Below are 26,676 nucleotides of genomic sequence, written 5' to 3' on the forward strand. Positions count from 1 at the left end.
ACTTACACTCGTGTCTGGAATTTTCATTCCCATCATGTACACATAGTGTGACAAACCTATGAACATAATGTCCAGTTCTTCTATCCGTATTTGTGAACAACTTTTAGGTACAAAGCCATGGACAACCAAAAGCCCATTATTTAAGTTATACTCTTCCCTATATTCTATCGTTGTTTGACTTATCTTAAAACTTTTTGATTCAAAACCTTGTGTAGTAGCTCTGGTAACGCAAAATAAATAAAAACATTGTTAGGTATCCAATTCAACCATCACAACACCATTAGGATGGAAGGAAAAAAAAAAAAAAAAAACAACTTACAATCTTAACTGCCAAATTCAAACATAAAGAGTCAAACATATTATTAATTAGAACTTTGATCTAGGGAGAAGAAAGGAAGCATCAGAACTTCTGTTTCATGGTGATAATCGTCCAACCAAATACACAGAGAGCTTGTCCCTAACGATAGAAGCATTCTGGTCAACTGATTTACAAAACTCCTGTTGGTAACCACTGTCATGGTAGTGAGAAGAGGGTATTTTGACTTGGACTTTATCCTTTAGATCAATAAGAATGTTGTGAAGCAAGCAACAAACAAAAATCATCCTTGGCAATTTATTTTTTTCAGGTTTGAGCATCACTCTTTGAACAATCCTCCATCTTTCCTTGAGCATTGCCAATGCTCTTAATGCCACCATCTTGGTTGCTGAGTGACTTTTGTTGAACTCAACTTCTATCTTTGAGAGCTCATTCCCATGATAAGGTGTGATGAGCCATGGAAGCGGGGGAAAACCCACATCTCCTATTATGTATTCCCTCATTTGTGATCCATCAGAAAGCTCTATATTCTTCCCATTCAGTCTTTTCTCTCTCTGACAAAGGTTGAAGAAGCCTGAACTTTGAAGAATTGTAGATGCATTCATGCTTCCAGGCCATCCAATGGAAATATCTCTGATCCTCATATCTGGGTCCACAATTGCTTGCAAGACTATGCTGTGATTCTTCTCAGAATCAAACCATACTTCATTAGAGTCAGATTTGGGCAAACGCATCATGATGTGAGTGCTATCAATCACACCACAACAGTTTGGTAAGCCCTTAATTCTCTTAAACTTGGATTTTATTTGTTTCATCTCTTCTTCTGTAGAAGGCCATTTGAGGTGTTTAAGTCCCCTCACTTCCATTGACTCCACAAACCTCCAGGTTACTTGGCCAACCGTTGATTGGCTCAACCCCAATGACTCACCAATCCTTGAAAGTGAATCACCAGAGCCTAACCTTCTAAGAGCCACAGCAACTTGATCATATACAGATAAGAGCTTGACATTTCTACTAACAGAACTGTTAGCCAGCAGGTCTTCATTCACAAGTGAACAAATGTATCCAAAGGTACCTCTTGAGATCTTGAAAAAAGATTTAAATTTATCAGAACCCTCTGACAAAGACAAGGTCCCTGTGAAAGATAAAATTGTTAAATTTTCTTTTTGAGAACTTGAAAGCAGGAAGAATGCCAATGTTTCCTGACCACATATGGTTTAGTTCAATTGTTAAGTTTCAAAAAGCCTAAAATTAGATTGTTTTCTAAAAAGAGAGTTTTCCTTCATCCACCAACGGTCAAGGGAGACAGAGGGGTTCGGCTGGTGTCCAGACAGTATCAGGAACAGTCAAAGGGTATTATCGATTTCGTTTTATAGGGACACAAATTTATGACTCTAGATGGGTGTATTTTTAAAAACGGTTAATTATTTTGAAATATTTTTACAAAATTCTAGATATAAGGTTTCAATATTAATGATTTCCTATCAAAGTGCACCGTCTAATGCACTTTAAAAGTGCACTGGGCAGTACAACGCACTTGAGAGGATAAAGATCCGTATTGACATGCATATTGTGTATGTCCATACATGTGTACCAATAAACAGGGATAAAAAGACATAATTAAGGTTGCCAGTGGTTCTTCAAGAACTTGTTCAACAATCAGTGGGAATAAAAAACAAAATGGCAGAATATGTTTATGGAAGATCTGCTTAATTTGATCTTAAAATGAAACCAAACACAATATGCTCAAACTAGTAAAATTAAGAAAAAAAAATGGATTTGTTCAATGTACCAGTAATTCTCTTGGAGAACTTGTCCCACCAATCGGTGGTATCCTCTTCCTCCGGAGTAGAAATAGAAGCATCTGGCTTGACCTTCCTTCTCTTTCTGCCACTCGCTGGTCCCATCAGAAACTCTTGTAGACAAGACCCACTACACAGTACATACTACGCAGACTTCCACACCAAAAACGGACGACAACACAAGCACAGGTAAAGAGAAAGGAGAGATGGTCTAAGGGACAATAAACAAGGAAATTGGAGGAAGTGATGGGTAGTGAAGGTCGTTAAAGACTTGAACATTCAAAAACGGTTCAGGGGTTAAGATTAAGATTGGTAGTTGTTTTAACGGTGTGGTTACAGGCCTTTATCTGCTGCTGTGCAGTGCAGCGTTGCTGTGCTATCGTGCGGTGCAGCAGCGGCCATGTGTGTACAGTGGGGCCCACTGTGCACACATGGTCGCTGCTGTGCCGCACGATGGCACAGCAGCGGATAAAAATTCGTGTGGTTACATAAGGACTATTGCAGTAGGATTGAAGAGGAGTGATAAGGTATGTCTGGAAACTGTCGACTGATGCGATCACCGAACGAGCAAAGGACATGTACGTTTTTTTTTTTTTTTGGGTAAAGTAAAAGACATGTACGTTGAGTCGTACGTTGATGGGCGCTTGTTTGTCACCAATCACCACTGTCACTCCCCAATACTTGGCGGGGAGATTGGTTGTGAGGGGTAATTTAGGCATTTTGAAATACCAGGGAAGATAGGAATGTGGAAGTTTGCTTTTCTCGGGGAATCATAAAAGAAGTTTGGAGGGGAATTTGAGTAAAAATAGGCTAAGTATAGGGTAGTGATAGTAATTTTCGCCAAAATTCTTCTCACTCTTGCTAGCTTGATTGTGTCGGGTCGAACATGGATTAGTGGACTTTAGTTCTTCTTGCTCGAATGTTTGTGTCAAAGAATCCATTCTCAGATTAATAAGATCAAAATGATTCTATCGTTGGGGTGTTACACCATAGCTTGAATTGATCGAAAATTTTCAAACCAAACTGAATGACTTTCTTATTGGTTTGGTTTTGGATTGGGAAAGTGTGGAAATAGCTGAAAACCACACGGCACTAAAACTTCCTTATGTAAAGACATACATGGTATACTGATATTATCCCATTAATATTCGGGATTGAGACTTAAGTTTGGTTTGTTAACTAAACGAGATAGTTTTAAGATTGACACTTTCGGTACCGATATTGGGAGGCCCATTCTGAATATCAAGAATTGTCCCAATTGACACATTTATGTAACAAGAGGCAGTAGAGGGTAGTAGCTAGCCATTGGGGGAGAAAGCAAGGAATCCCGATGGTGCTACGCTCCTTAGAGACCACAACGACGGCACCTGCATCTAGCTCTCTTCGATCGAAAAACCACGTCCATACATTATTATTGGAGGTGGTGTAGGAAGAATTCTGTAGATGATGATATGGGAAGAGTTGAAAATATAAAAAAGGAGAAAGGGTGAGAACTCCGCCAAGATACTCACCCTGTGTCTATCTCTCTCCTATCCTCATGTGAAAGGACCACCTAGCCCATCCCATCTCACTACTCCCATGGGGCAAGGCTGCCCGTTTACCTAGAGCGGGCGACGGTGTGCCAAGCCTCTCCCTATAAAAAAAAATGTGGCATCGAATGGTCATTGTGCCCACCCCCATGTCCCTGGGCGCATGCAACCTACGTTGACACAGAGAACATTCTCCCAAAAAAATTACCACAAACATAATATATCAAACGTTAAGCAATGTAAGCATAATTTCTCCAAAAGATATGTACCTCAAGTGAACTTAAAAACAAAGAAAATATCCAATGCATGAGGTTCTTGTCATACGGGATTTAGGTCATAATGAAAAAAAAATTTATTCATAATCGACATAAGCACTTATGGTAGAAAACACATCTTCTAAATCCATGGATCAAAATTAAACCAAACAAATGTACACGTCACCAATAATACGGAGTAATCCGCCAAACGGGGAGCAAATTACCAACTCACCCAAGTAGAATATCGGTATATCCTCTCCTGCCCTCTCCATATTCCGATCATAAGGGTGAAAGGGTCCGTAGCACCTGCTCAGTTTCGCACTCGTTACCCACTTACCCCAATAGAAACCCTCTCCATTAGTCCATTTTATGCAACGACACACAAGTTGGTGGAAAATGGCATCTGCATCGGCGTCTGGCGTGTGGCAATGTGCAGAGATTTTCAGTGGCGGCGGACCTTGTCGCGAAGGGAGAGAGGTGGGGTGGGGTGGGGGCGGGGCGGGGGGGGGGGGGGGAGGAAGAGAGAGAGAAAAACAAAGAAGGGTACTTTGGTCATTTGAAGGAGAAAAGAAGATGCTCCAGTAAATCCTAAAAAAATGATAACGTGATGGTTCAAGACTTCCGATTCCCAATGTGCGGTCCAGAAGTTAAGAAAAGCTCTCCAAGATGTGGACATGATAATACATCTGGACTGTCTAAACCGTTAGATGGGAATATCATGAAATCAGAAAGGATAACTAACTGTTTTGACTCCAGTTTTATCGTGTGACGTCAATGACATCGACCTCAAGATACTTATGGCAGTAGCACTTAAAGATCTTTGGGATGGAAACTATAAAATATTTCTCGCCCTAGAAAATTTCGATTTTTTCCCTTCGTTTTAAGGGTCAATCCAGAGAAAGTTTGGGGCAGATTCTGTCAAATTGGCGATAGAGGGGCGCAGGGCTCTTCTTCTGTGTCTCTCACCTCTCCTTACTTCTCTTCTTGTCTTCCGTCTCACGAGTATCTTGCCTTGCCGAACCGCAATAAAAGAGGGAAAACCGTGGATTAGGGTTTTTCTCCTTTTACAGCGCTCAGCGTTTCCCTCCCTCCACAACTCGGGAAGAAGACCTAACAGTGGATAACGAAGATTGATAGGTGCTTTTCTTGCTCAGTTTTCTTCTCATTTCTAAAATAGTTTAATCTATAGTCCATCGGTTTGAAATTTTATACATTATCTGAAATGATATATATTGTCTATCGGTTCCAGCAGAGAGCTGTTGTATTCTATCTGATTTAATGGAGTTTTTCGGAAGCTGTGCATCTTTGCGATTGTTATTGTTATTTTAGTTTTTTTAATCTGCTAGTATAGACTTCAGAGCTCCCCCCCCCCTCTCCCATTCCAGGAGAAACTTAAAGTGCCGGAAGAGTTTAAATGGATGAAAGCTTAGATTTTTTGAACCTTCGCTTTTATCTCTTCAGTTGATGTAGGATGCAACATTTAAACAGCTCTAATATGGCTCAGATATTGTGAACGAAGCAAAGTTTTAATACTACTGGAAATTCTGAAAGCACCTGTCATAGATACGGTTGCGATTTAGAAAACTGTAATTGAATTAGTGCGTAGGGGGAAAACATTTTTGTCTGCTGAAACTTTTCATGTTAGACTGGAAAGGAAATCTGTTCGCAGCAACAATTTTTTTGAATTTTCCTCTTCGTGTTTCAGAAATTTTAAATTCGTTTGGAAGCAAACCTCTCTGAACAAAGTATTAGTTGTATTTAAGTCATATATATATTTTTTAAAGGGGGAGTGTTCTCTGTGGGGGGAGCGCAGGGGCCACCCGCATGCGGCAGCCAATGAGGGCCGGTCATTTTGCCCCCCACTGTTTGGGCGTGGCCTGCCCCCCCCCCCCCAACAGAACATTTTCCCCTTTTTTAAAATCACAGATATTAAGTTCCATGCTGCTTGGGCTTCCTTCCGTTATCATGTTTCCCGTTCTTATGAAGCCTCTGCTGTGGAGAAGTTTTGACATGTGAACTGCAACATGTTGGCTGGATTAAGTACAGTATGTTCATCTTCAATATATTCATACCTTTGACTGCTCATTTGATCCATCATGTTCTTTTTATCCTGCATTTTGCTGATTTTGGCGATATGCAGGATTTTGGTGATATGCAGTGTGTATATATATATATACTTAGAGCACCACTCTGCGATTGACTGGCTGATTTCAATGATGAAGAGAACAGTCTAGTTCTCTTTTCATTTGAAAGAGGAATGGATGTCTTATTGAGAGTGATTAGGTATATATATATATATATATATATAATGGCATATCCAGTGCACAAGTCTTTCGCCTCTGCGGGGTCTGGGGAGGGTCATAATGTATGCAGCCTTACCCTTGCTTCACATAGAAGTTGTTTACAGAATATATATATATATTCAATACACTTGTGATATACCCTTTTCATTGTCACAATGTTGAGTTCCTACTGAGCTTTACAGTGTTTGAATAATCATATATGTGAATTTGTACTTCATAAATGATTTAGTTGGGTTCACAAATAGCATTAGGTGGTCCATAATTTACTACATGAAACCATTAATAGTCCATGTCTTGATGTAGAAAATTGCTCTGTTTGCTCAAATATGTGTAGTTTTTGTTCAGTAGGTGTCGTTTGGTCTTTAGGGCCATGGTAGATGTCCTCAAGTGTCAAAATTCTTGTAACAATTAATTACTTCATATTTTGGAGTTTGAACCCTTAGATTCTCAAATAGAAAAACCACAAGAGCTGAATTCAGTGGTTTATTATTGTACTGTTGGAACATTGCAACTGAAGTTTGTTAATGGTGAAGCAGACCTAATTATAATTGATTGGCAAAAGCTTCTCTGAATCAACGAGGCCTTGTTCTAACTATTTGTGTTTGGTTGTTGAATCTTGTCCTGTGTTTATTCTCTGTTTTGGGCCATTAGCTGATTTAGCTGCAGTAGTTGTGCATGGTTCATTTGCTTATTGATGATGAATTATTTGGGCATTTCATCTTAAAGGCAAAAACTGTACTCTGTTTGATATGGGTTAGATTTATATGGTTATTATGTATTAGTTACTGTGGCATCTCTAATGTTTCTCATGAGACAGGTCTCGCATAAAATGCTACACCACTGTTTTCAGAATAGGGATATAGTCGTGAGATTAGTTACCTGGTGACTCAGCACAATTAATCTTCACATAAACAACACCTTATGAAAAAATGAGCATGGGTACAACAAATTCAGATATTGCACGGGCAGAAGAAATCAAAATCCAGGCCAATGAAGCATTTAAAGGTAAATGTTGTTCTATGCTTGTACCTACGCGCTTCTTGGATGAAATTATAGTTATAAATCTGGAGTGCCAATACTTGTAGCCTGCTTTACTGGACAAAAGGTATATCTCTAGCAATTTTACTTGAATTCAGTATCATGACCCACCTATTTTTTTGTAGTTGTTAGAATCCATTCTTTGCACATAGTGTTGAAAATTTGAGATATGTTCTGTTTCCCTTTGTACTAGTAGCTTTTGAGTAAGTGTTCATTTGAGAGATGTTCTATTTCCCTTTGTACTAATAGCTTTTGGGTAAACTATATTAACCATGCTAATTTTTCGTTTCAGCTCACAAGTACTCTCAAGCTATTGATCTGTACACTCAAGCCATTGAACTAAATGGTCAGAATGCTGTGTACTGGGCAAATCGTTCATTTGCCCACACCAAGCTGGAGGAATATGGTAGTGCTGTGCAGGATGCGACAAAGGCTATTGAAATTGATCCCAAATATTCAAAGGCATGATCTTCATACTGAAATATTGTTGCCCTTCGGGCCATTGGCATCTAATAACTTCTTTATGCTTGTTCTGAAGTTTAGCTATTGTTACAGGGTTATTACAGGCGAGGCGCTGCATATCTTGCCATGGGGAAATTTAAGGAAGCTTTAAAGGATTTTCAGCAGGTATTTCGATCTCTGAGGATGTTAAAATTGTTTTTATCAAGATCTTGTTTCATGTTACCGATTTCTGAAACTTTATCTTCACTTTTGCATTAAAATATTCCATATGTTTTGTTTATATGGGTTGGCTATGAATTTCACAAGCTAGTGAAAGAGCTCACTCCATGATCGTGAAGCTTAATATCCCTTCTTTTGTTTTGTGGGTTTTGTATTTAGGGGTTTGTATGGCTACCATTCTGTTTCAAAAAACTTGTTCCGAGTCGGAATCGATTTTTTCTGTTTCTAGATTTTTGGAGTAATTCTGTAGCAACAAATGTTGTATGGTAAACCTGGTAAAAGATTGTTTCTGCTATTACAGAGAAACAGAGACATGTATGGATTACCATTTTAACAGAAATAGTTTTCTCTTCTAATTCGAACCCTAGCAATGCGACGATGGAGCACAGTTGCTGAACATCAATGGATTTAAAGATATTGTCTCTGCAATTCCGATGGCGATACCTTCGAACACCGAATGGAAGCACAACGCCATTATCAACAGTACACTGTCCCCTACCGAGCTGGCTGCAGAAACCCCTGGCTCTTTCACCACCGTTTGGGCATCCGAGGCCTCATCTACCTGAACCTGTTATAATCCAAATCCAATAAAAATAACAGAGAAAAAATTAAAAGAAAAAAGAATGGAACAATACGAATTCTAATCCATCTTCTTCCTCCCTTTACTATGTCTCACCTGAATCCGCGATGCCCCGCCATTAAAGCTGTTTTTCCTGTTGTGAAGTAAGAAATGTTGAGATTAATACACACTTTTAAGTTGCCTGTGTAAATCGATAAAGCTGTTACCCCAATTGCATCGATTATAGAAGCTATCGCTCCCACAGGGCAATTCCCTGTTCTATCCTGTAAATCAATCAAATTAAAAGAAGTTGTATCTATCCATCTGAGTCTTGGCCTAAAAAAAACAAAAATAAATAAGGCTACCCATATAAGTAAATAACAGAGGTCAGAGCTACAAAAGAACGAGAAGAGAATTGAAGGAAGGTAGGATACAGAGGAAGAGAAGAAGACTACAACTAATTCTTTGTGAAGAATGTAATTAAAGAGTATGGAAGACGAAGTTAGGGGTCAGATTTGGGAAATTTCTGGAATTAGACATACCAGAACTCTGATCAGCTTCAAACTTCACCCTCCTTTGCTTTAGATTTGACCCTCAAACTTTGATTAGAAAAATGCTGAAGGTTGGGGAGATCGAAACCTTTTAGGGCTGCAGAAATTTCTCTTCAAAATGCAAACTGTTGGGGCTGTTTTAATGATCATCCAGCAGGAAGATATGCTGCGCGTGAGAGAGAGCACAGGGGACAGAACGAGGGGTAAGGGCCTTACCTGAGTCATCGGTCTTTGCTCGACTGTTGGAGTTCTGGAAATCTGGAATGTGGAGGAGATGAGATGCTAGCAGCGGCGGCCGGAGATTCTCAAAATAACGTTTGAGTGCAATGTTATGTTTTGATGGAAAATTCCAAAAATGCCCCTCGTTAACTTAAGTTGACCTTGTTTCCCCGATTTTTTGTAGAATTGATTCTCAAATCTGAGAAACAAAATGGTGTTTCTCAAAACCTTGCTAAAATCTATTATATCACCTGGTCTGTTTCAAAAAATGACAGAAACGGACCGGACAACATGTACATAATCTGTTTCAATTCTGCCCCCAGAATCATTTTTTTGGATGGTTACAGTACAAATCCTAAACTTGTAGTCACATGACACGTTATCGTGTAATGCATGACAGTTTCCATTCTTCTGAAGGGTTGACTTAAAGCAGTTTTGCAGTTTGCCGATTCTTTGAAGCCATCTATACTGGTTCTAAGTTGTGTGCTGAATCACAGCTTTCACCCCCTGGCAGGAATGAAAGCCAATCTCTTTTCTAATTGACTTGTACCAAAATTTCCAGGGTAGGAAAGGAAAGGGAAAACAAAAGGCTATGTCTGAAATTTCATTGATGTTTGAGGGCTTGCATTACTTCATTGGATGCACTATTTGTCCTCAAGAGTAGCCAAATGACATGGGTTCTTGTGCATAAGTACCCCTCAGTAATTGTGATAATTTTGAGTTTTGATATCAGCTCCTTTTGTGCATTGGTTTTCCTTTTAAGAGAAATCCCTAGAGATTGGAAGAACTGGCAGTTGTTAATTCTTTAGATGCAGAGGTTTGCCTTTGTTTGCAATGGGTTGGCTACATGAACCTGTTTCCCCATTGATGTTTGAGGGCTTGCAATACTTCATTGGATACGCTATTTGTCCACAAGAGTAGCCAAATGGCATTCTTGTGCATAATTACCCCTCAGTAATTGGGATAATTTTGAGTTTTGATATTAGCTCCTTTTGTCCTGTGGTTTTCCTTTTTAGAGAAATCCCTAGAGATTGGGAGAAGTGGCAGTTGTTAAATCTTAGATGCAGAGATTTGATTTTGCTTGCAATGGGTTGGCTACCTGAACCTGTTTCCCCATTAAATCCTGTTTAAAGCCATGTTTTTTGTTAAACCGTAGGCATACATATTTTTTTTCGCCATTTCTTTCATTCCATTTTGTTATTGTTTCTTCTGCAACATTCATGGCCATATTTGTTTTTGTTTGTCCTAAAATATTCCTGTTTAGAAAGCTGAAGTATATTAATTTAATTTTGATGCATCAGAATCATGGATTTATTTGAATCTATTTTTCCTTTTCCCCCTTCCTTAGCAATTGTGTTTGGCACCTTGTGTTGGTGCCTGATGTTGACCCCTATGTCTGTGTTAGTTCATAATTTCACTTAGTATTTTATTGATTCTGATACTCAATAGACTGCATTATTTTTTTCTCCACCACTTGTAAGAAATCCTGATCTCTAGATGGTGATTAATGTTCTGTTTCCATTGTAATTAAAGATAATTAGTAGTTATATTTGTATCTGTTCGCTGCTGCCCCTGTTCTGGTTTGATTGATAATGGTTTCTGTGAAATATTTGACATAACTAAATGAAATTCTTAATGTAAATATGTAATATGGAAATGTCAATAATAAGTGACAGTAGCGTATACATATTTAATACATTGAGGCACTTAAACGTTTGGATATGTAGTGGTTGTACTTAAAACTTGGTAAAAATTCTAGCTTGGCCTGATTTAGAACACTGTTTATGATTCTTTTTATACTTGCCACTCCTTTATTCATTAAAAGAAATTGTCACTTTGACAATAGTGGTTACATTGCGTAATTGATACTCAACTTTATAGACATCATAGATTCCAAAATTTGCATATGAATTCTTTGAACACTTAGAAACCAGTATCTATATTTTGAGCTATTAATGCAATTAATTTGATGTTCCCTCTTTTTTTCTATGTAGTTTATGCTGGACATCATCTATAAAGATCTTTTACTTATCTCACTCCTGGTAACTTGACTTAGGTTAAGAAAATCTGTCCAAATGATCCTGATGCTACAAAGAAGTTGAAGGAATGTGAGAAAGCTGTGATGAAGCTGAAATTTGAAGAAGCCATTGCTGTGCACGACCCTGAAAGACGCTCAGTTGCTGATTCAATAGATTATCATACCATAGGTATACTGACTTGCTTTCAGATTCCAAAATCATTGTTGTTTTCCCCCTCTATGGTCTCTTAATTTTATTAGAGAGTTGAATTGTTATTCTGGTATCTGATTCTAATAATTTTGTTGATTAATGACTGTTTGGCTTGAATAAACCTCTGGTAAAAATGCATTTACTATAATTTATTTACAATTTATGAATTTAGATATTTTAAATAAAATAAGGTAAGAAGCTTGAAAATATGGAACATGATTACGTAAGTGGAGTTTAAACTACGGTGTTTTTCAGGCTTAGTACAGATACAATTTCTCAAATTACGGATAATGCTTTGCATAATTTGGCTCTTCCATATCAAGAACCATAATCTGTTAGATTTTGCCTCGAGTAATTTTTTTTTATGTTATTTTGTTGCTCCAGAATTGAGCCTGTGAGTATTGTCCATGTTACCTGTTCTTTAGATTAATTTCAGTGTTCTGAAAATGGAAATTGTATCATAAGCCATTGAGGGGTTTAATTGCATGAGTTTTGTCCATGGCATACTGCCCTTCATCTTGATTTCAATTTTCTAAAAGTTGAAATAGTATCTCAAGTCATAGAGGGTTTAATTGTGTCGGATTGTTTACCTAGGTTTGGATTGTAAGATATTTTCATATACAACAACAACAACTTGGCCTTATCCCAACTAAATGGGGTTGGCTACATAGATCTTTGCCCTTCAATAAGCTCTATTCAAGGTTATACTTGATACAAAGCCTAAGCTACACGTCTTTCCTCACCACTTCTCCTAAGGTCATTTTAGGTCTGCCCCTGGCTCTTTCAGTTAGGCCTGTAAACGGATCGGATTCGGCTTGGATACGGATCGGATGTAATCGGATTCGGATATTTCCTGGTCTAATACGGATACCTCTAAACGGATTCGGATGGATTCGGATGCGGATCGAATTAGGATTGTCGACCATCCGTTTACACCTCTGGCTTGTGTAACCCGAACCATCCTCCCCCTAGTGGATACAATTCACTCTCAATCCATAGTTTTTTATCATGATTCTCTTTTCCTCATATTCTAGAACCTGTTGAATCTTCAAAAACCCTCAAGATTGTTATTTACTTAATTTTTTATAATTAAGTATTCGGATTCGGGTTTTTATCGGATTATTCGGATTTTTTTTCCGGATATCTCTAATCGAATACGAATGCCTCTAAACGGATACGGATGCGGATCGAATTCGGATTTTCGGTTATCCATTTACAGCCCTACTTTTAGTTCCTTCAATCTGAATCAAATCACTCCTCTGTACTGGAGCATCCAAAGGCTTCCGTTGAACATGGCCAATGCACCTCAAACGACTTTCTCATAGCATATCATGTATCAGAGCTACTCCCGAATCAGCTCTAATTTGATCATTCCTTACTTCATCCTTCCTAGTTTTCATATATATATTTTTTAAATTACAAGAGAAATATAAAAATATTGGCACATCTTAGAAATGGAAAAAAAAGAAAAAAAAAGAAAAAAAAAAAAGAGATATGCTTATCTATATTACTCGCCGAATAAGTAGTTACTCTCAAGAGATTTACCTCTGAGACGCAATGAGTGATTGATTATAATATCGTCCAAAGTGTGTCAACCTATATTCTTCGACTCAAAGATAATTTGTTCAACAATACTTGGATAAACATTTTTTTAATAATTGCAATAAACATATCAGATTCTCCCTATCTCAGCTTTAAAGGATTGCATCTTTGTATAGTTTTAGCAAAAGAGTATTGATTTAAGACTTGGTGGTGCTTTGGATTAGTGTGGATTTGACATGGAAAAAGCATATGACCATGTCGTATATGATTTTCTTGGAGTGAAACTACATAAATAGATGAGAGCCTGTTATGGTTAGGCTCATTTTCAGTGCTCTTAAATGGGAAGTCTAATGGGTTCTTTGAAATTTCTTGTGGGCTGATGCAAGGATATCTGTTATTCCCATACCTATCAACTGGATATCTGAGGCTTTCGACAGACTGCTTAAGCTATGGATAGGGGCCTGATTGAGGGTCCCTGAATCCCCAATGAAGTTCCATGCACATCATATTTAAGTCTGCCGATGTCACTTTCATCTTTTGTGGTGCATACACATCCCACTGCCACCTGAGGCATCTTCCTTATGTTTTAGGATGATTTGAAGTGCTTGTGGGATGATTAATTATTATTTTAAGTGCCTGATATGCTGTGCGAGTGAGGGATGTAATAATGAACATATGGCTTGATTTTCTATTTTATGGTCGGACCATTTCCCTGTCTATCTGATAGCAATCCATGGTTCGCAAACTCTATTCAGAATCAGTATGGGCCGACACGAAGAGTATAAAGCTCAAATCAAAGGATTAGCGGCAAAACAGTAAATATAATGAAATTTATAAAAGAATGGCAGAATTATAATTAAACGGTATCTTAAAGGATAGATTGTTATTTAAATAGGGGAGGGATATAAAGGTGATTAGAAATAAAGAGTAGGGGTATACTTGGAATAAAACCGTAACTAAGGACAAAACAAAATAAAAGGGGTTGGGAGGGGCAATTTTGGAAATAGAAGATAAAAGGTTTTGAAAACAAAGCCACAAAAAATTATCTTCAACCTTCGAACCAGCAACCAGCAGAGGAAAACTTCTCTTTGAGAAGATCTCCCTCAAGATGAGGTTGACCGAACTGAAGCTTTGGGGTATAATTCTCAACCCCTAATCCTATCAAATCCACTTAACAGAAGGGGTTTCGGCAATCACCATTAAGTTGCGAAGAATGCATAATGTAAGACTAGATTAAGAGTAACCTAGTCCCAAATAAACCCACAAATCAAAATAGCAACAGGGAACAGAATTAGAAAGTAATCAAATCTGAGCAAATCAGCAGTGGGAATGGGCTCCAAAACTGATCGAAGGCTAGCTTTGGTGGGGTGAATATGTGCTCCAAGTTTGGTCCAATTCTGATGGTCAGAAGTGGAGATCTGAGTTGGTCTTGAAAATAGAAGGTTGAGGCTGTGGAACAATGCAGCCAGGAGACTGGGCTGGAACTGGGATCGAGTGGGCTCCTTGTTGGTGTGTGATCAATCGCCCAAAGCTCTGCTGGAACAAGGCTCAGACCTTGGAGAGAAACTGGTTCGATTGCTGCAGGCAGTAGAGCAGAAAACAGACCTACAGGAGTGTGGTTCGATCCTTCTCTGGTGATGTTCAGCAACAGCAGTTAAGGGCTTGCTTGGGGAACAGCTTCTAGACTTCAGTAGTGGCAGTCACAAGCACAGCAAGGGATATTCAGCAGGGCAGGACAGGACGAGAAGTTAGGATAAGAAGAGAAGATAGAAGGAGGAGGGGGTAGGGGAATGGGCTTTCTCAGCTCTGGGTCTCTCACCCACAGCTATCCCAGCTGTTGAAACAAGGATCCCATAACTGAGTGCAAGGATGTCTGAAAACTTCATTCAATAATTCATTAAATTGTGGGTCTCTCTATGGGCTGTTACATATAAATAGACTCAAGGGAATAAGTCAAAAATAGAAGGAAATAAAATAGCAGTCTCTTATATGACTGAGATTTGCTTTACAAGTATTAAACTGAATTAGAAACTAACTGAAATAGAAATCCTACTTGACTAAGTTACTAAAACAGAAAATAGAAACAAAATAACTATTAAAATAGAAACTAAACTAACTCCTAAATCCTCACGCATAGACAAAATTGACCCTTCTAAAAAAGTCTTCACATGATCTGGTCTTGGGCCCCACAGGATCTTCTAGTAGCATTCACACCAAGGAAATATAGGGGCTGTGACACTGTTCACGTGAACAGTGTTTTGGCCTCTTTTTCTTCATGGTTTGTCCTACATCACTGCAGCGTTCAGTTAGGGTGGAAATTTCAGTTTCAGCATCGGTTTGGGTTGAGACTCTGGGGCTTAGGTCGCCTTGGGGTTGACTTCCCTACAAAGTCTTAGATTGAAGAGAAAAGAATGAAGTAGATTTTATTTGAGATGGAGGAGGGTTGTTGATACGCTGGAACAGGGGAAGGAGAAGAGAAACAAAAAGTAGAAGAAGAAGAAGAATAAGAAGAATTGCAGGAAAAGAAGATGAAGGGAGAAGGAAATGAAAGGAGTAATCCAAACCCAACTTTTCGTTCTAAAAACCGAGTTCGTTGGTCACAAGTATATAAAGAGAAGAAATAAAACAAACTAACTAACTCTAATGCTACTGCATCACACTCTGGGTTTGCCAGTTGTGCCGTTTTGAAATTGACTATTGGAATTGGGTACTTGTGAGGTGGAGAGAGAGTTGAATGATTAGAAGATTGGGTATCTATCCAATGGAGGTAAGCTTACACTATTTAAAGCTTGTCTACAGCATATCCACATTTTGCTTGTCTTTTTTTCCCAGCCCAGTATCGGTTGCCACAAGAAAACAGAAAATTTGAAGACGGCCTCTGGAAATGCAGGGTTTATGCTTCAGGCATTCATCTGGTGGACTGGGATGCAATCTGCCCATGCAAATGGTGACAAGACTTGGAGAGTGGTGACAGTTCAGCATATATAAATTCTGCGAAGGTTGCTGTTTGAGAGCTGGTTTTATGTAGAACAGTAGAAGACTAACAAGCTGTCCAGCCCTTGGGAAACTAGAACCCCTGGAACACATGTAATTGGATTATGGAAAAGAGTAATGCTTCACATGGTCAAAAACCAAGTCTTGAAAAGACCTCTGTTGTCCCGTCCAGCCATTGATGGCCTTTCTTGATTTGTATGTGGTTTGCTCATAGGATTCTTTGTTGAGCATATGTGACCAAGGTGTCACATGCATCCATGATTGGTGACTAACTCTATCTTTCATCTCCAACCTAGGTGGCACATTGAAATACTCGTACTTTGTCCCATTCTTAGAAATCAAGAGGTATTCTTGTTGATTTGATCTCTAGATGTGATATATTAATAGAAAAGAAAAGGGCGTACCCAGTGCACGAGGCTCCTGCCACTGGAAGGTCTGGGGAGGGTCATAATGTATGCAGCCTTATGCCCTTACCCCTGCTTTCGCAGAGAGGCTGTTTCCAGATTCGAACCCATGACCCCTTGGTCACAATGGAGAATCCTTACCGTTGCACCAAGGCTCACCTCTTAGATGTGATGTATTAATCTTTAATATTAATGTACTAAAGTTAAAATTATATATTTACAACTTAAATCGAATTTATATATATATATATATATTGAATATATTTCTATAAACTGCAAATTTTCCCCTAGATTTCACTGTTAACATTTCATTTCTGGGACCAAAACCGGATCAGGCACTGGGACAAAATTTACAAAAAGGTTAATAGGGGTAATATGGAATTTGAGCAGTGGAGGGTCGGAGGCTCATTCTCTTAAAGAGCCATTACCCAGTGCTGGTTTGGCCTATGCAGAGTCCTGGGAGGGGTGAGTTTGGAGTCTGTCCTAATCTTTGGCATTTTTTGCACAAAGTGGCCACCCTTAAGACTCAAACCCAGGCATTTTCTTTGGCAGCCCAAACCTTTTACCATTGCTCTAAGCAATGGCTCCCTGGAAGGGCTCAGTCTCTATTAATTAAAATTTAACTCATAATATTCAGAAAGCAGGCTCCCAACTTGCCCTTCCAAGACCATGTGGAGGAAAAAGAATTCCTTGTAAGATACAGTTGTTTGCCCGGATAGCTTATCTGAACAAAATACTTACCTTAAACCACCTGATTCCAATGAGTTCTATAAATGAGTCGACACAGTGCTCTATTTGCTCTTATGCTTTCTTTTGCTTTTGAAGCTTGAGGATGTTTGGGTAATGCCTTAAGAATTTGGCAGTCTTCTAAAAGGACAGAAATTAGGCAGAGTCAAGTCATGAGGGGGCTTTTGCTATTTAAGAAAGGAGAAAGTAGGGGGCAAAAGTATCTTAATATAGTATGGACCGACAACCAAGTCAAGTCAACTAAAATTGCAAGATTTAAGTGAAATTGTAAGATCCATGAATTAGATTCTAAGATCTAAACTGTAATCCATATATCTTTCCAGGAAAGGATCCAATGGTAAGATCCATGAATTAGATTCTATTATCACGTATTTTATCATAGATCTGTTCAGATTATAACTACATTTTGTAAATCAATACTTGCAGCAATTTCTTGGAGTTCAGTTTCCTTGATTGAAACCATAGATTTTGATTGATATGAAAATTTTCATTGCTAGGATACCTCACCCACTCTTTGGTATTTCTGATGTGCTGTTACTGGCCTTCATTTTAGTGAATTTTTTTTTGTCCAGAGGTGGAGCCACAATATTCTGGTGCTAGGATCGAGGGAGATGTTGTAACTTTGGATTTTGTGAAGAAAATGATGGATGACTTCAAGAATCAGAAATGCTTACATAAAAGGTATTTGCAGCTTGTGATTGCCGGATTATAATTGTAAGGTCGTTTATTAATGATATGCTTCCCTATGTTTAAGTTTTTGATTTGGCACTTAACCTGAAATTTACCATGTTGTAGATATGCATATCAGATTGTATTGCAAACAAGAGAAATGCTTCATGCCCTGCCTTCTCTAGTTGATATTACTGTTTCAGATGGTTACCATTTCACTGTTTGTGGTGATGTGCATGGTCAGGTAGGACTCAACTTTGGCGTCCATATTATTTTTTGAATGGCAGATATGTTCTTCAATCTGTTTACATGTTTGGCTTTAAGGTTGTCTGTGCTACTGTCTTGCTTCTATGTTCCTTTCATCCTTACATTGGCACATGCTTTATGATGACACAACTTTGCTACTTAATTTTCTGACTGTTTTCTCATCAATGCTGGTACTTTCCAGTATCCTGAGCAATGTGCTTGAAGTTCTTGGATCTAGCTGACATCTCATTATTTTTGTGTCGTTCACGCAATTCAAATCTACCCAATGAATTATGTTACAAGCATATTTAAAAACGAAATTGAAAGTTCCCCTAATTGTAGTCTGATGCTGAAATATAAGTAAAATCTAATCATCTAACCCAATCTATGATTATAATGAAATCAAACTCTAAAACTAAAAACGGAAGGGAACTCTAGTCTTAAGTAAAACAAAAGATTACATAAATTCAAATAAGGAAATAAATACACTACTAATATTCTACTAGATCAAAATTCCCAATTCGGGTCCGGTTCTTGTTCAGAACTCTCAAACAGGTTTGGTCCGGTCCAAAGAACTGCTCCTGCATCAGGAGAACCAGCAGTAACAACCCAAAGCCACCACTGATGGGGCCTCAAATCTGTCTAGGTTAGGGGTTAAGGGTACCTGGAATATTTCAAAATTTAGCCACAGTTGGTGGCTAGATGACAAGTAATGGCTATGAATTAGAAACTCAAACTCAGATTTAGTAACTTACTGACACACAGATTTCTAGCCATTGGATGGACTTGAAATCACTGTCAAATGAATGCAGGGAGATGGTTAACGGCATACTAAAAAGAAGCTTGCAATTGATGGATTGATGAAGAGATACATTAAATTGAAGTTTCTGCAAGAAATCTCCAGAACTCGGATGCCACAGAGTATGATTCACTCTCCATTCAGACTTATTATGGAACTCAATGGATCAGACTATGGAGCATCAATAGGACATCAAATAGCATTCAGTGGTGTCTTGGCAGCCTCACACAACAGCATAGTGTGCAGGTTATGAAAATAGAAACTGTAGAGAAGAGAAGGTAAACAAGAAAGGAGGACGAAGAAGGGGGATATGACCAAGGCCTCTCACCTATGGACTTGGACACTCTCTCACTAACCCTAAGGCATCACACACATCATTGCATCTCACAACATTCATGGCTAAACAACCAATCTGTTTTCATTCATCAAATCGTGGGTTGAGCTCTAGGGGCTCTTACAAGTTACAATTATATTGAATGATGTAGACAATAAACAAAATAAGGAAACAAAGCTTAAAAGAACCCCACGGGTGGTGTAGGGCCTTGTACAGCAAGTAGCATAATAATAAAAGGAAAACAATCTAATTCTTAAGTAGTATCTGGTAATAACTCGAAAATAGTAACTAAATAAATTAAAAGATTGCAGCTAGCTGTTCCTCCTTGCGCCGGGTAAACTTGGGCCAGGTTTTAGTATTATTTTGGGTTGGGCCTTAGTTTTGGGTTTTATTGTTGTAATCGGTTGAAATATAAAGCTCAAAAATGAGGTTTTGAGGGTGTGCACGGAATTTTTTTTATTTTTATTTTCATGTCTAGAGTCGAAATTTAGGAAGTTATCTTACCTAACTGTTCTATTTTTAGTAGGAGTTTTATTACTTTTAGTTGTTTATTTTAGAGTAAGAGAGTGTTAATGAGTCCTTATGAGATTCAATCTCATCAATTTAGGAATGTTCAACTTATAAATGTTTAACAACCCCCTCCTATGATATGAAATTTAATGGATTGAATTGTTCATTTGGAAACTTGCAAGCCGGCTCCTATCTGATGCAGCACCAAGTAGGAAGAAGAAGTCCTGACATTAGGGCTTAGTTAGGGAGCCGTAGCTTAGGTTTACATTCTAGTATTTCCATTGCATACTTAGTTTATTTTCTGTTAGTTAAATTGAACCAGTTTAAATTGGTTGCATCCAATTGGTTCAATTGGGTCAATTTAAGTTATTTAGCTGAGTGTCTTTAAATCAGCCTACTTTGCCCCAATCGGCTGGTCAATTTCAGAACCATAGTACACCTGGCCTCTAGTAGGACTGCCCCCTATTTAGAGCTACATTACTATCTCTTCTCTCTTTTATCTCTCTCAATCTGATAAGAGATTTTTCTTCTCCTCTCTCATCTCTCCTTCCCCACGGTTTATCTCTCTCTCTCTCTCTCCTCCCTCCCTGTTCTACCAATTCATCTTTAGATTTGGATTTCCAATTATGTGATCCTATTTTATCTCCCATACGACGTCACCACTTCTCCTTAATTCCTATTTGCTCTGTCCTACACATGAACAGCTTTTTTCTCTCTATTTCATCTCATCAATCCTAAGATTTTTTCAAATTTTTTTTAATCTCTGATTTGTCTTAAAAATTATTAACTGTAACTAGTAGATCTAAGATTAAAATCTGATCGTTAAATCTGAGATCTAATCGGGCCACATCTAGCCATCAGATTGGGATCTCTTCCATTCATTAGTGGGCTCATTACTCATAGGGCAATCAGATCCAGTAGATCTGATCGAGCACCTTCATGGTATAAAGCAACCGATGATAACTCCCTGATTGCCAAGCCTGAGGAGAATAAGCTGAGCTCTGCAGACTTTACACTAGTCCTTTTAACTCAGAAATGGAAAAGTTACTATTTATGAGGGGTCAGAGGCATATTGTTGTCTTCTTTGCTTATTGACTTCATCACCAGCTTTCTTGTATTTCTGTAGTTATTGATTATGAAGGCGTGGGATCTTTTATTTATTTATTATGATAACCTCTGCAGTTTTTTGATCTGTTGAATATATTTGAGCTCAATGGGCTTCCCTCTGAAGACAATCCTTATCTCTTCAACGGCGACTTTGTGGATAGAGGGTCGTTTTCTCTTGAGGTTATTCTGACACTATTTGCATTTAAATGCATGTCTCCAGCAGGTACCACCTCTTCATCTACTTATTGTGCAACTCAAGTTAATAGATTTTTATATTTCACCTCCCCGTTGCCCTTTTTGTACCATTTAGATATCGGATGTTGATAATCTTTGTTTTCAACATTGCTTGCATTAATGGATATAGATGGCATAATTTTCAAGGAGACGCAAGGTGGTGGAGGGTGCCTAGGCAACAAAGCGCCCTGAGCGTGTATGACTCGTTGAACATAGATGTTACTGTGTAGGGTTATATTGCACAAGTGAATTACATAATTGCATAATCACAGCATTTCAAAATCACTGAATCACATAATCGCAGATTACATAATAATTTAATCACAAAAGTAAATGACTTATCTAGGCAGTTGCACAATTTAATTTGAATCACAGAAGTAGTAGAAGACGACGGAGCCAGAGTCCTCTTTTTTTTTTGTGTGAAAATCATGATTCGATGTAGCATCTTGTATGAGAACTATGTACATAAGCACATAGAAATCTTAGAAATGAAATAAAAAAGCAAACAGCATATTAAAAAAAAAAAACACGACTACTTTGGACAATGGCCAGAAAATCCGCCTGGACGCCAAGGCATCATCTTGCGGCGCATTGACAACTATGATGGATGGTAATGAGACTGGTTAGATCAGTAACTTCCCTTGGTATGTCGTTACTGGTTTTGGCCTTTTGGGCGGGGGTTGGTTTTCATTGGATAGATCTGTGGTATTTAAGACAATTAAAGAGAAGACTTCCTATATTTTTGGCCCTCGTTACATTGTCTACTCATTTGTGTTTTTTACTTTTTCATTTTCAAATGAATTTTTGTATTCATTTATGCTTTTCATTTCATTCCGTTCATTGGATGCTATCCATTAGGTTTTGAGTTTCCGGTGGGCCAAATTTTCTCTAAGTTCTTTCAGTTAGGTTATGTGTTTGGGTTTTATAAGGTAATTTTTCCCCTAACCATCAATATTTTAATAACTTGTTGCCCCCCCCCCCCCTCTCCTGATTTCAGCTATTTGTTTAGCGAGAGGAAATCATGAGAGTAAGAGCATGAACAGGATCTATGGTTTTGAAGGCGAGGTCAGGTCGAAGTTGAGTGAAACGTTTGTTGAACTCTTCGCGGAAGTATTCTGTTGTTTACCTCTAGCGCATGTAATAAATGAAAAGATCTTTGTAGTTCATGGAGGTCTTTTCAGTGTTGATGGAGTGAAACTGTCTGACATTAGAGCGATTGACCGGTTTTGTGAGCCTCCAGAGGAAGGTACTTGTGTATGTTTTTTTGTATTTCTTCTTCTTTTTGTGCAACCTTTGAATTGGAGCTGTTCTAATGCACTGTTATTTTTCTTGTGCATTGTCATATTGTGTTGGGACTAAATTGCCCGAGTGGTAGTGGGTGATTATCAGTCAAGATAGAGAAGCATACAGGTTCAGCGCATATATGGTTTAGCGCAGTAGCTAGAGTATATGTAATCAATTTGTATGGTGAAGCCTCCACCCTGCTGCCACCCATCATCATGCCACATGGGCTACATATGATTATGGTCTGGATGGTTGTGTTCATGCATCCAAATATATTCTGAATATAATTGGATTTTGTTCCCACTTTGTATTCTGAACCTAGTCAGTTCAGTTCTATCTATCATTGAAAATGTTGAGTCTGTCTGAAGAAATTTACTGAGCAGCTCATAGGAGCATGAGCACTTTCAAGGATATAATTGCCCATAGCTCCTTGCGTATAGATGTCTTCTTCCTTGCTCTTGAGAAAGCAGACTTCTTGATTTGCAAAGCCTTCAAAATTGAAGACTTGAAACGACTTTTTCTTTTCAACTTAATTGGACAGATGTTTATCATTTTTTTTTTAAATTGTTCTCTTGTCAGGGTTGATGTGTGAGCTGCTGTGGAGTGATCCCCAACCTTATCCAGGCAGAGGCCCCAGCAAGAGGGGTGTAGGTCTATCTTTTGGTGCAGATGTGACAAAAAGATTTTTGCAGGAGAACAATCTTGGTAATCTGGCTTAAGTTATTGTTGCTTTTCCTAGTTTCTTCTCTAGAACTCATTATTAATATTTACTTCTCATTTTGCAGATCTAGTTGTCCGATCTCATGAAGTAAAAGATGAAGGATATGAGATTGAGCATGATGGGAAACTTATTACGGTATTTTCGGCGCCAAACTATTGTGATCAGGTAATTCCATCAAATTTTTACCTCTATGACTAGCTGGGCCAACATGGACGTCTAGCCATAGAACAAGCTGTTAGCCCCATGTTCAGTTCAACCTATTGGTTAGCCTGTTGCCACCCTATTTAATCAGGCATTTCTGTTATCTATGGCTTGACCTACTGGTGGAGGCCTAATGAGAGAACGAGAAGATATCTGAGATGAAAACTCAGAGTTGCAGGGGAGAGAGAAACTCTACGACCACGTTCGCACGCACACGCAGCAACTTTGTCAAATCTATCTCTTTTCATTCTAAAACCTGAGTTTGTTGGTTGCATGCATATAAAGAGAAGAAACAAACAAAGACTCCTAACTGTAATGTAAGACCCAAACTAAAACTCTTCTCTTATTTTCTACGTAACCTATTCAAAGCAAAACATGATAATAAAAGAAATAAAAGAAAAGAGTACAAACTAAACCACTACCAGCCTATATTAGACCAAAAACCCAAGTTGGTTCGGTTCCGTTTGGGCTTGGATTTCCAAAGCCAGTCGTATTGGTCCAACTACTCGAGCACCATTGCATCAACTCTCCTGTAAAAGAAACTTGACTTTGTCGAGTTTGGACAAGGACCAAGGAGGCCATCTAAATCAACACGTTGAAGGAGGAATGATCTTGCTAATAGTTATAACCTTTTTTTTTTGGGTGAAAACTGATGGTTAGAAACTTGAAAAACCAGGTTAGACCCCTTTTGGATGAATCTCTGGTCTGATTTTGTACTTTTGGTTAACCTAACTGCCTACCTACTATTGACGAAGTGGGTGAGAATAAATAATGGATGCTTGTATTATGGGTGGCATAGTTGTCAAGGCGTCGCATAGGTGACGCCTAGGCGTCCAGGCGCTTTGGTCGACTTGGTCGCCTACTTGGTGTCACCTTGATTTTTTACCCTCTCCAATGCCTTGGGTTGCCTAACTGCCATGACAACTATGATGGGTGGTTTATGTTGCAAGAAAGCCCATCTGAAAATGAAAATTATATCCTTGCATTTGGAGTATCGAGGACAAATAAAGTGAAAGAAACAGCTAAGCAGGCTACAAAGATGTCCATATGCATAAACATGAGTATGTACAATTTGCTGAGATGTGTAATATGGACATGTTATTATATAGGGTGCATCTTCTTGTAACCGAAGTGGTGAACTAATAAGTTATAACCTTCTTTTGATTTCCGGTTGTCTTAATCATAAAAGTTCTTATATCCATATGCATAAACATGAGTATGTACAATTTGCTGTGATGTGTATCCTGGACATGTTATTGTATAGGGTGCATCTTCTTGTAACCAATATGGTGAACTAATAAGTTATACCATTCTTTTGATTTCCGGTTGTCTTAATCATAAAGGTTCTTTAAGTCAGGGTAAAAAAGGATTTTAAAAATAATTTTGTATGAGACTTAAGAGTTGTCATTGTCGTAGACATTTGAAATGACAGGATTTGTTACCCTCATTGAAAGAAGTGTTTTGTACTAAAATGGGAAAAAAATTATAGTTACAATTTCTACAAGAAGATTTTTGTTATTATGTATGATACATAATTTAAGCATTGGGAAAACCCCTTGTCCTTTTCAATTCATGTCTATGTTATGGTCCTTTTTTCTGCACTAAACCCTTTCGTAGTTGGTATACTAAATATCTATAGGTACCAGTGTTTTTAACTATTTGATTATTCTTCTAGTCATAATGATATGGATCCAACTTTGGAGTACAGCTATAACTCGCTATATACTCAGATTTAGTATTTTGTTTGAGTGTAACATGTCTGGTTGGATGATGCAGATGGGTAACAAGGGTGCTTTCATAAGGTTTGAGGCCCCTGACATGAAGCCAAACATTGTTACTTTTTCAGCAGTGGTCAGTAACTCTGCGAGTTTTTTTGATTCGTCAATTTTCTGCAAAGTCTGAATTTGTAGAATACTAATGCTCTTTTGCTTGCTCAACTTGCAGCAACATCCGGATGTCAAGCCAATGGCATATGCCAACAATTTCCTGCGAATGTTCTCTTGATCCTTAGCCTTATGCGAGGTGCTTTTTGTAAGTTTTTGTTAAAAGTTTTATGTTATTTGGTAAACGGTGGACAACAGAGAATACTATTTGTTGCAGAAAGTTGCCTGATAAGCAGGCCGTCCACATCAGCTGATGCAGTTTTGAGTCCTGATACTATTTAAATTCATTTTTTCCGCAACTCTCTATTCCCCACCTCTCCGAATTGTGATTATTTTGAGTCGGGCCTAACATATTTCAAGCCATTACACTAATACTAATCATGGGTACCATGTAAAGATGTAAGAAATCCGTTTGTTCCCTGTACTTTTTAGGTTTCATCATGTATTGTTAATGGCTTTAATTGATACATTGGTTTTGTCACCACTGATAGGAGGATAGTCCTGTCAGCAGATTGGCTTGACGAGGCTTATAGTGCTGCTGGTAAATGTTTTTGTTTATCATATTATGAAAACTGAGGTAACTCAGCTGATTTACGAGCAACCAACGATAATTGCTTCTTAAGCAGCCATGTTGGTTCAATCCTTGATGTACATGAGCCTAGAGTTAACATTTAAGGCCAGGCAATTGCTTGCTTGTGGAAGTCTTGCCCAGCCCGGTTTGGTCCCAAACTGAAACAATCCATGGATATACGGATTTCGTATCTTTAGGCCATAGTTACCATCTGCTGTAAATATTTTCATGCTCTATTCATATCCTCACTGTCTTACCCTGAACCCCTTTACCCTTAGTACCTTGTTTAACAAGGTCATTGCAGATGATGATGAGGATGATGATAATCTAGCACCAGGCCTTCACAGTTTTCTAGCCGGTTTTTACCAGAATTTTTGAAATGTGTTAGGAGGCTATGTCGTGTCCCTTGTCCATAACTTTTTTAGATCAGGTCATTTCATCTTCTAATCAACCAGACCCTTTTAGCCTAGATCCCCAAGTGCCAGGACCCAAGTACCCCAGCTCATAATGGCGCTTCAAATTGCGTAATATTAATTAGTCTCAATGCTTATGGTAATAGGTTGAGAGTTTTCTTCAAAAGTGCAGTGCCCCTTGGCAAAGGTGCTTATATGAGGGGCAGATTCAATAATGACAATTATATTGTCGAAAATGAAGTGTTTTACTATATGAGGAGAAAGAAGGGAAAGTAATTTTTGATAGGAATTAAGGAGTTCTTTATGAAAAGTAAATAGATTATAAATTAAGTAGTAGATAATGTAGCCTTGCTCTCCATAAAGCTAGAAGCAGAGTGCTTTAAACACCTAGCTGAAGTGGCAAAAGCATGAGACATGGTAACATGAACTCTACTAACCTTAATTATCACCGACTCAAACGATTTAAACATTTGTGTAATATCATATAGTAGAGCGAAAAACGTGCACGGCCAAGTTATAGTTTGAGCGGATATT

The 26,676-nt window shown here is 38.3% G+C and overlaps 2 protein-coding genes across 2 annotated transcripts; one reads left to right on the forward strand and one right to left on the reverse strand.

The window, feature by feature from the left end:
- Positions 1–414: 414 nt before the first annotated feature.
- On the reverse strand, positions 415–2,243 carry LOC122652651 (protein ALP1-like). Its single transcript, XM_043846452.1, has 2 exons — positions 2,109–2,243; positions 415–1,451 (listed from the first exon to the last, which is right to left on the reverse strand). The coding sequence occupies exons 1-2, from the start codon at positions 2,221–2,223 to the stop codon at positions 415–417; spliced, it is 1,152 nt and encodes a 383-aa protein (XP_043702387.1). The 5' UTR covers positions 2,224–2,243.
- Positions 2,244–4,850: 2,607 nt separating this feature from the next.
- Positions 4,851–25,579, forward strand: LOC122652648 (serine/threonine-protein phosphatase 5). Its single transcript, XM_043846449.1, has 13 exons — positions 4,851–5,041; positions 7,025–7,212; positions 7,538–7,707; positions 7,801–7,872; positions 11,312–11,462; positions 17,743–17,851; positions 17,966–18,083; positions 20,911–21,058; positions 22,067–22,315; positions 22,933–23,058; positions 23,139–23,239; positions 25,052–25,126; positions 25,220–25,579. The coding sequence occupies exons 2-13, from the start codon at positions 7,137–7,139 to the stop codon at positions 25,277–25,279; spliced, it is 1,455 nt and encodes a 484-aa protein (XP_043702384.1). The 5' UTR covers positions 4,851–5,041; positions 7,025–7,136; the 3' UTR covers positions 25,280–25,579.
- The last annotated feature ends 1,097 nt before the right edge of the window (positions 25,580–26,676 follow it).

Source organism: Telopea speciosissima, chromosome 2 (genome assembly GCF_018873765.1).
Source record: "Telopea speciosissima isolate NSW1024214 ecotype Mountain lineage chromosome 2, Tspe_v1, whole genome shotgun sequence".
Lineage (NCBI taxonomy): Eukaryota > Viridiplantae > Streptophyta > Magnoliopsida > Proteales > Proteaceae > Telopea > Telopea speciosissima.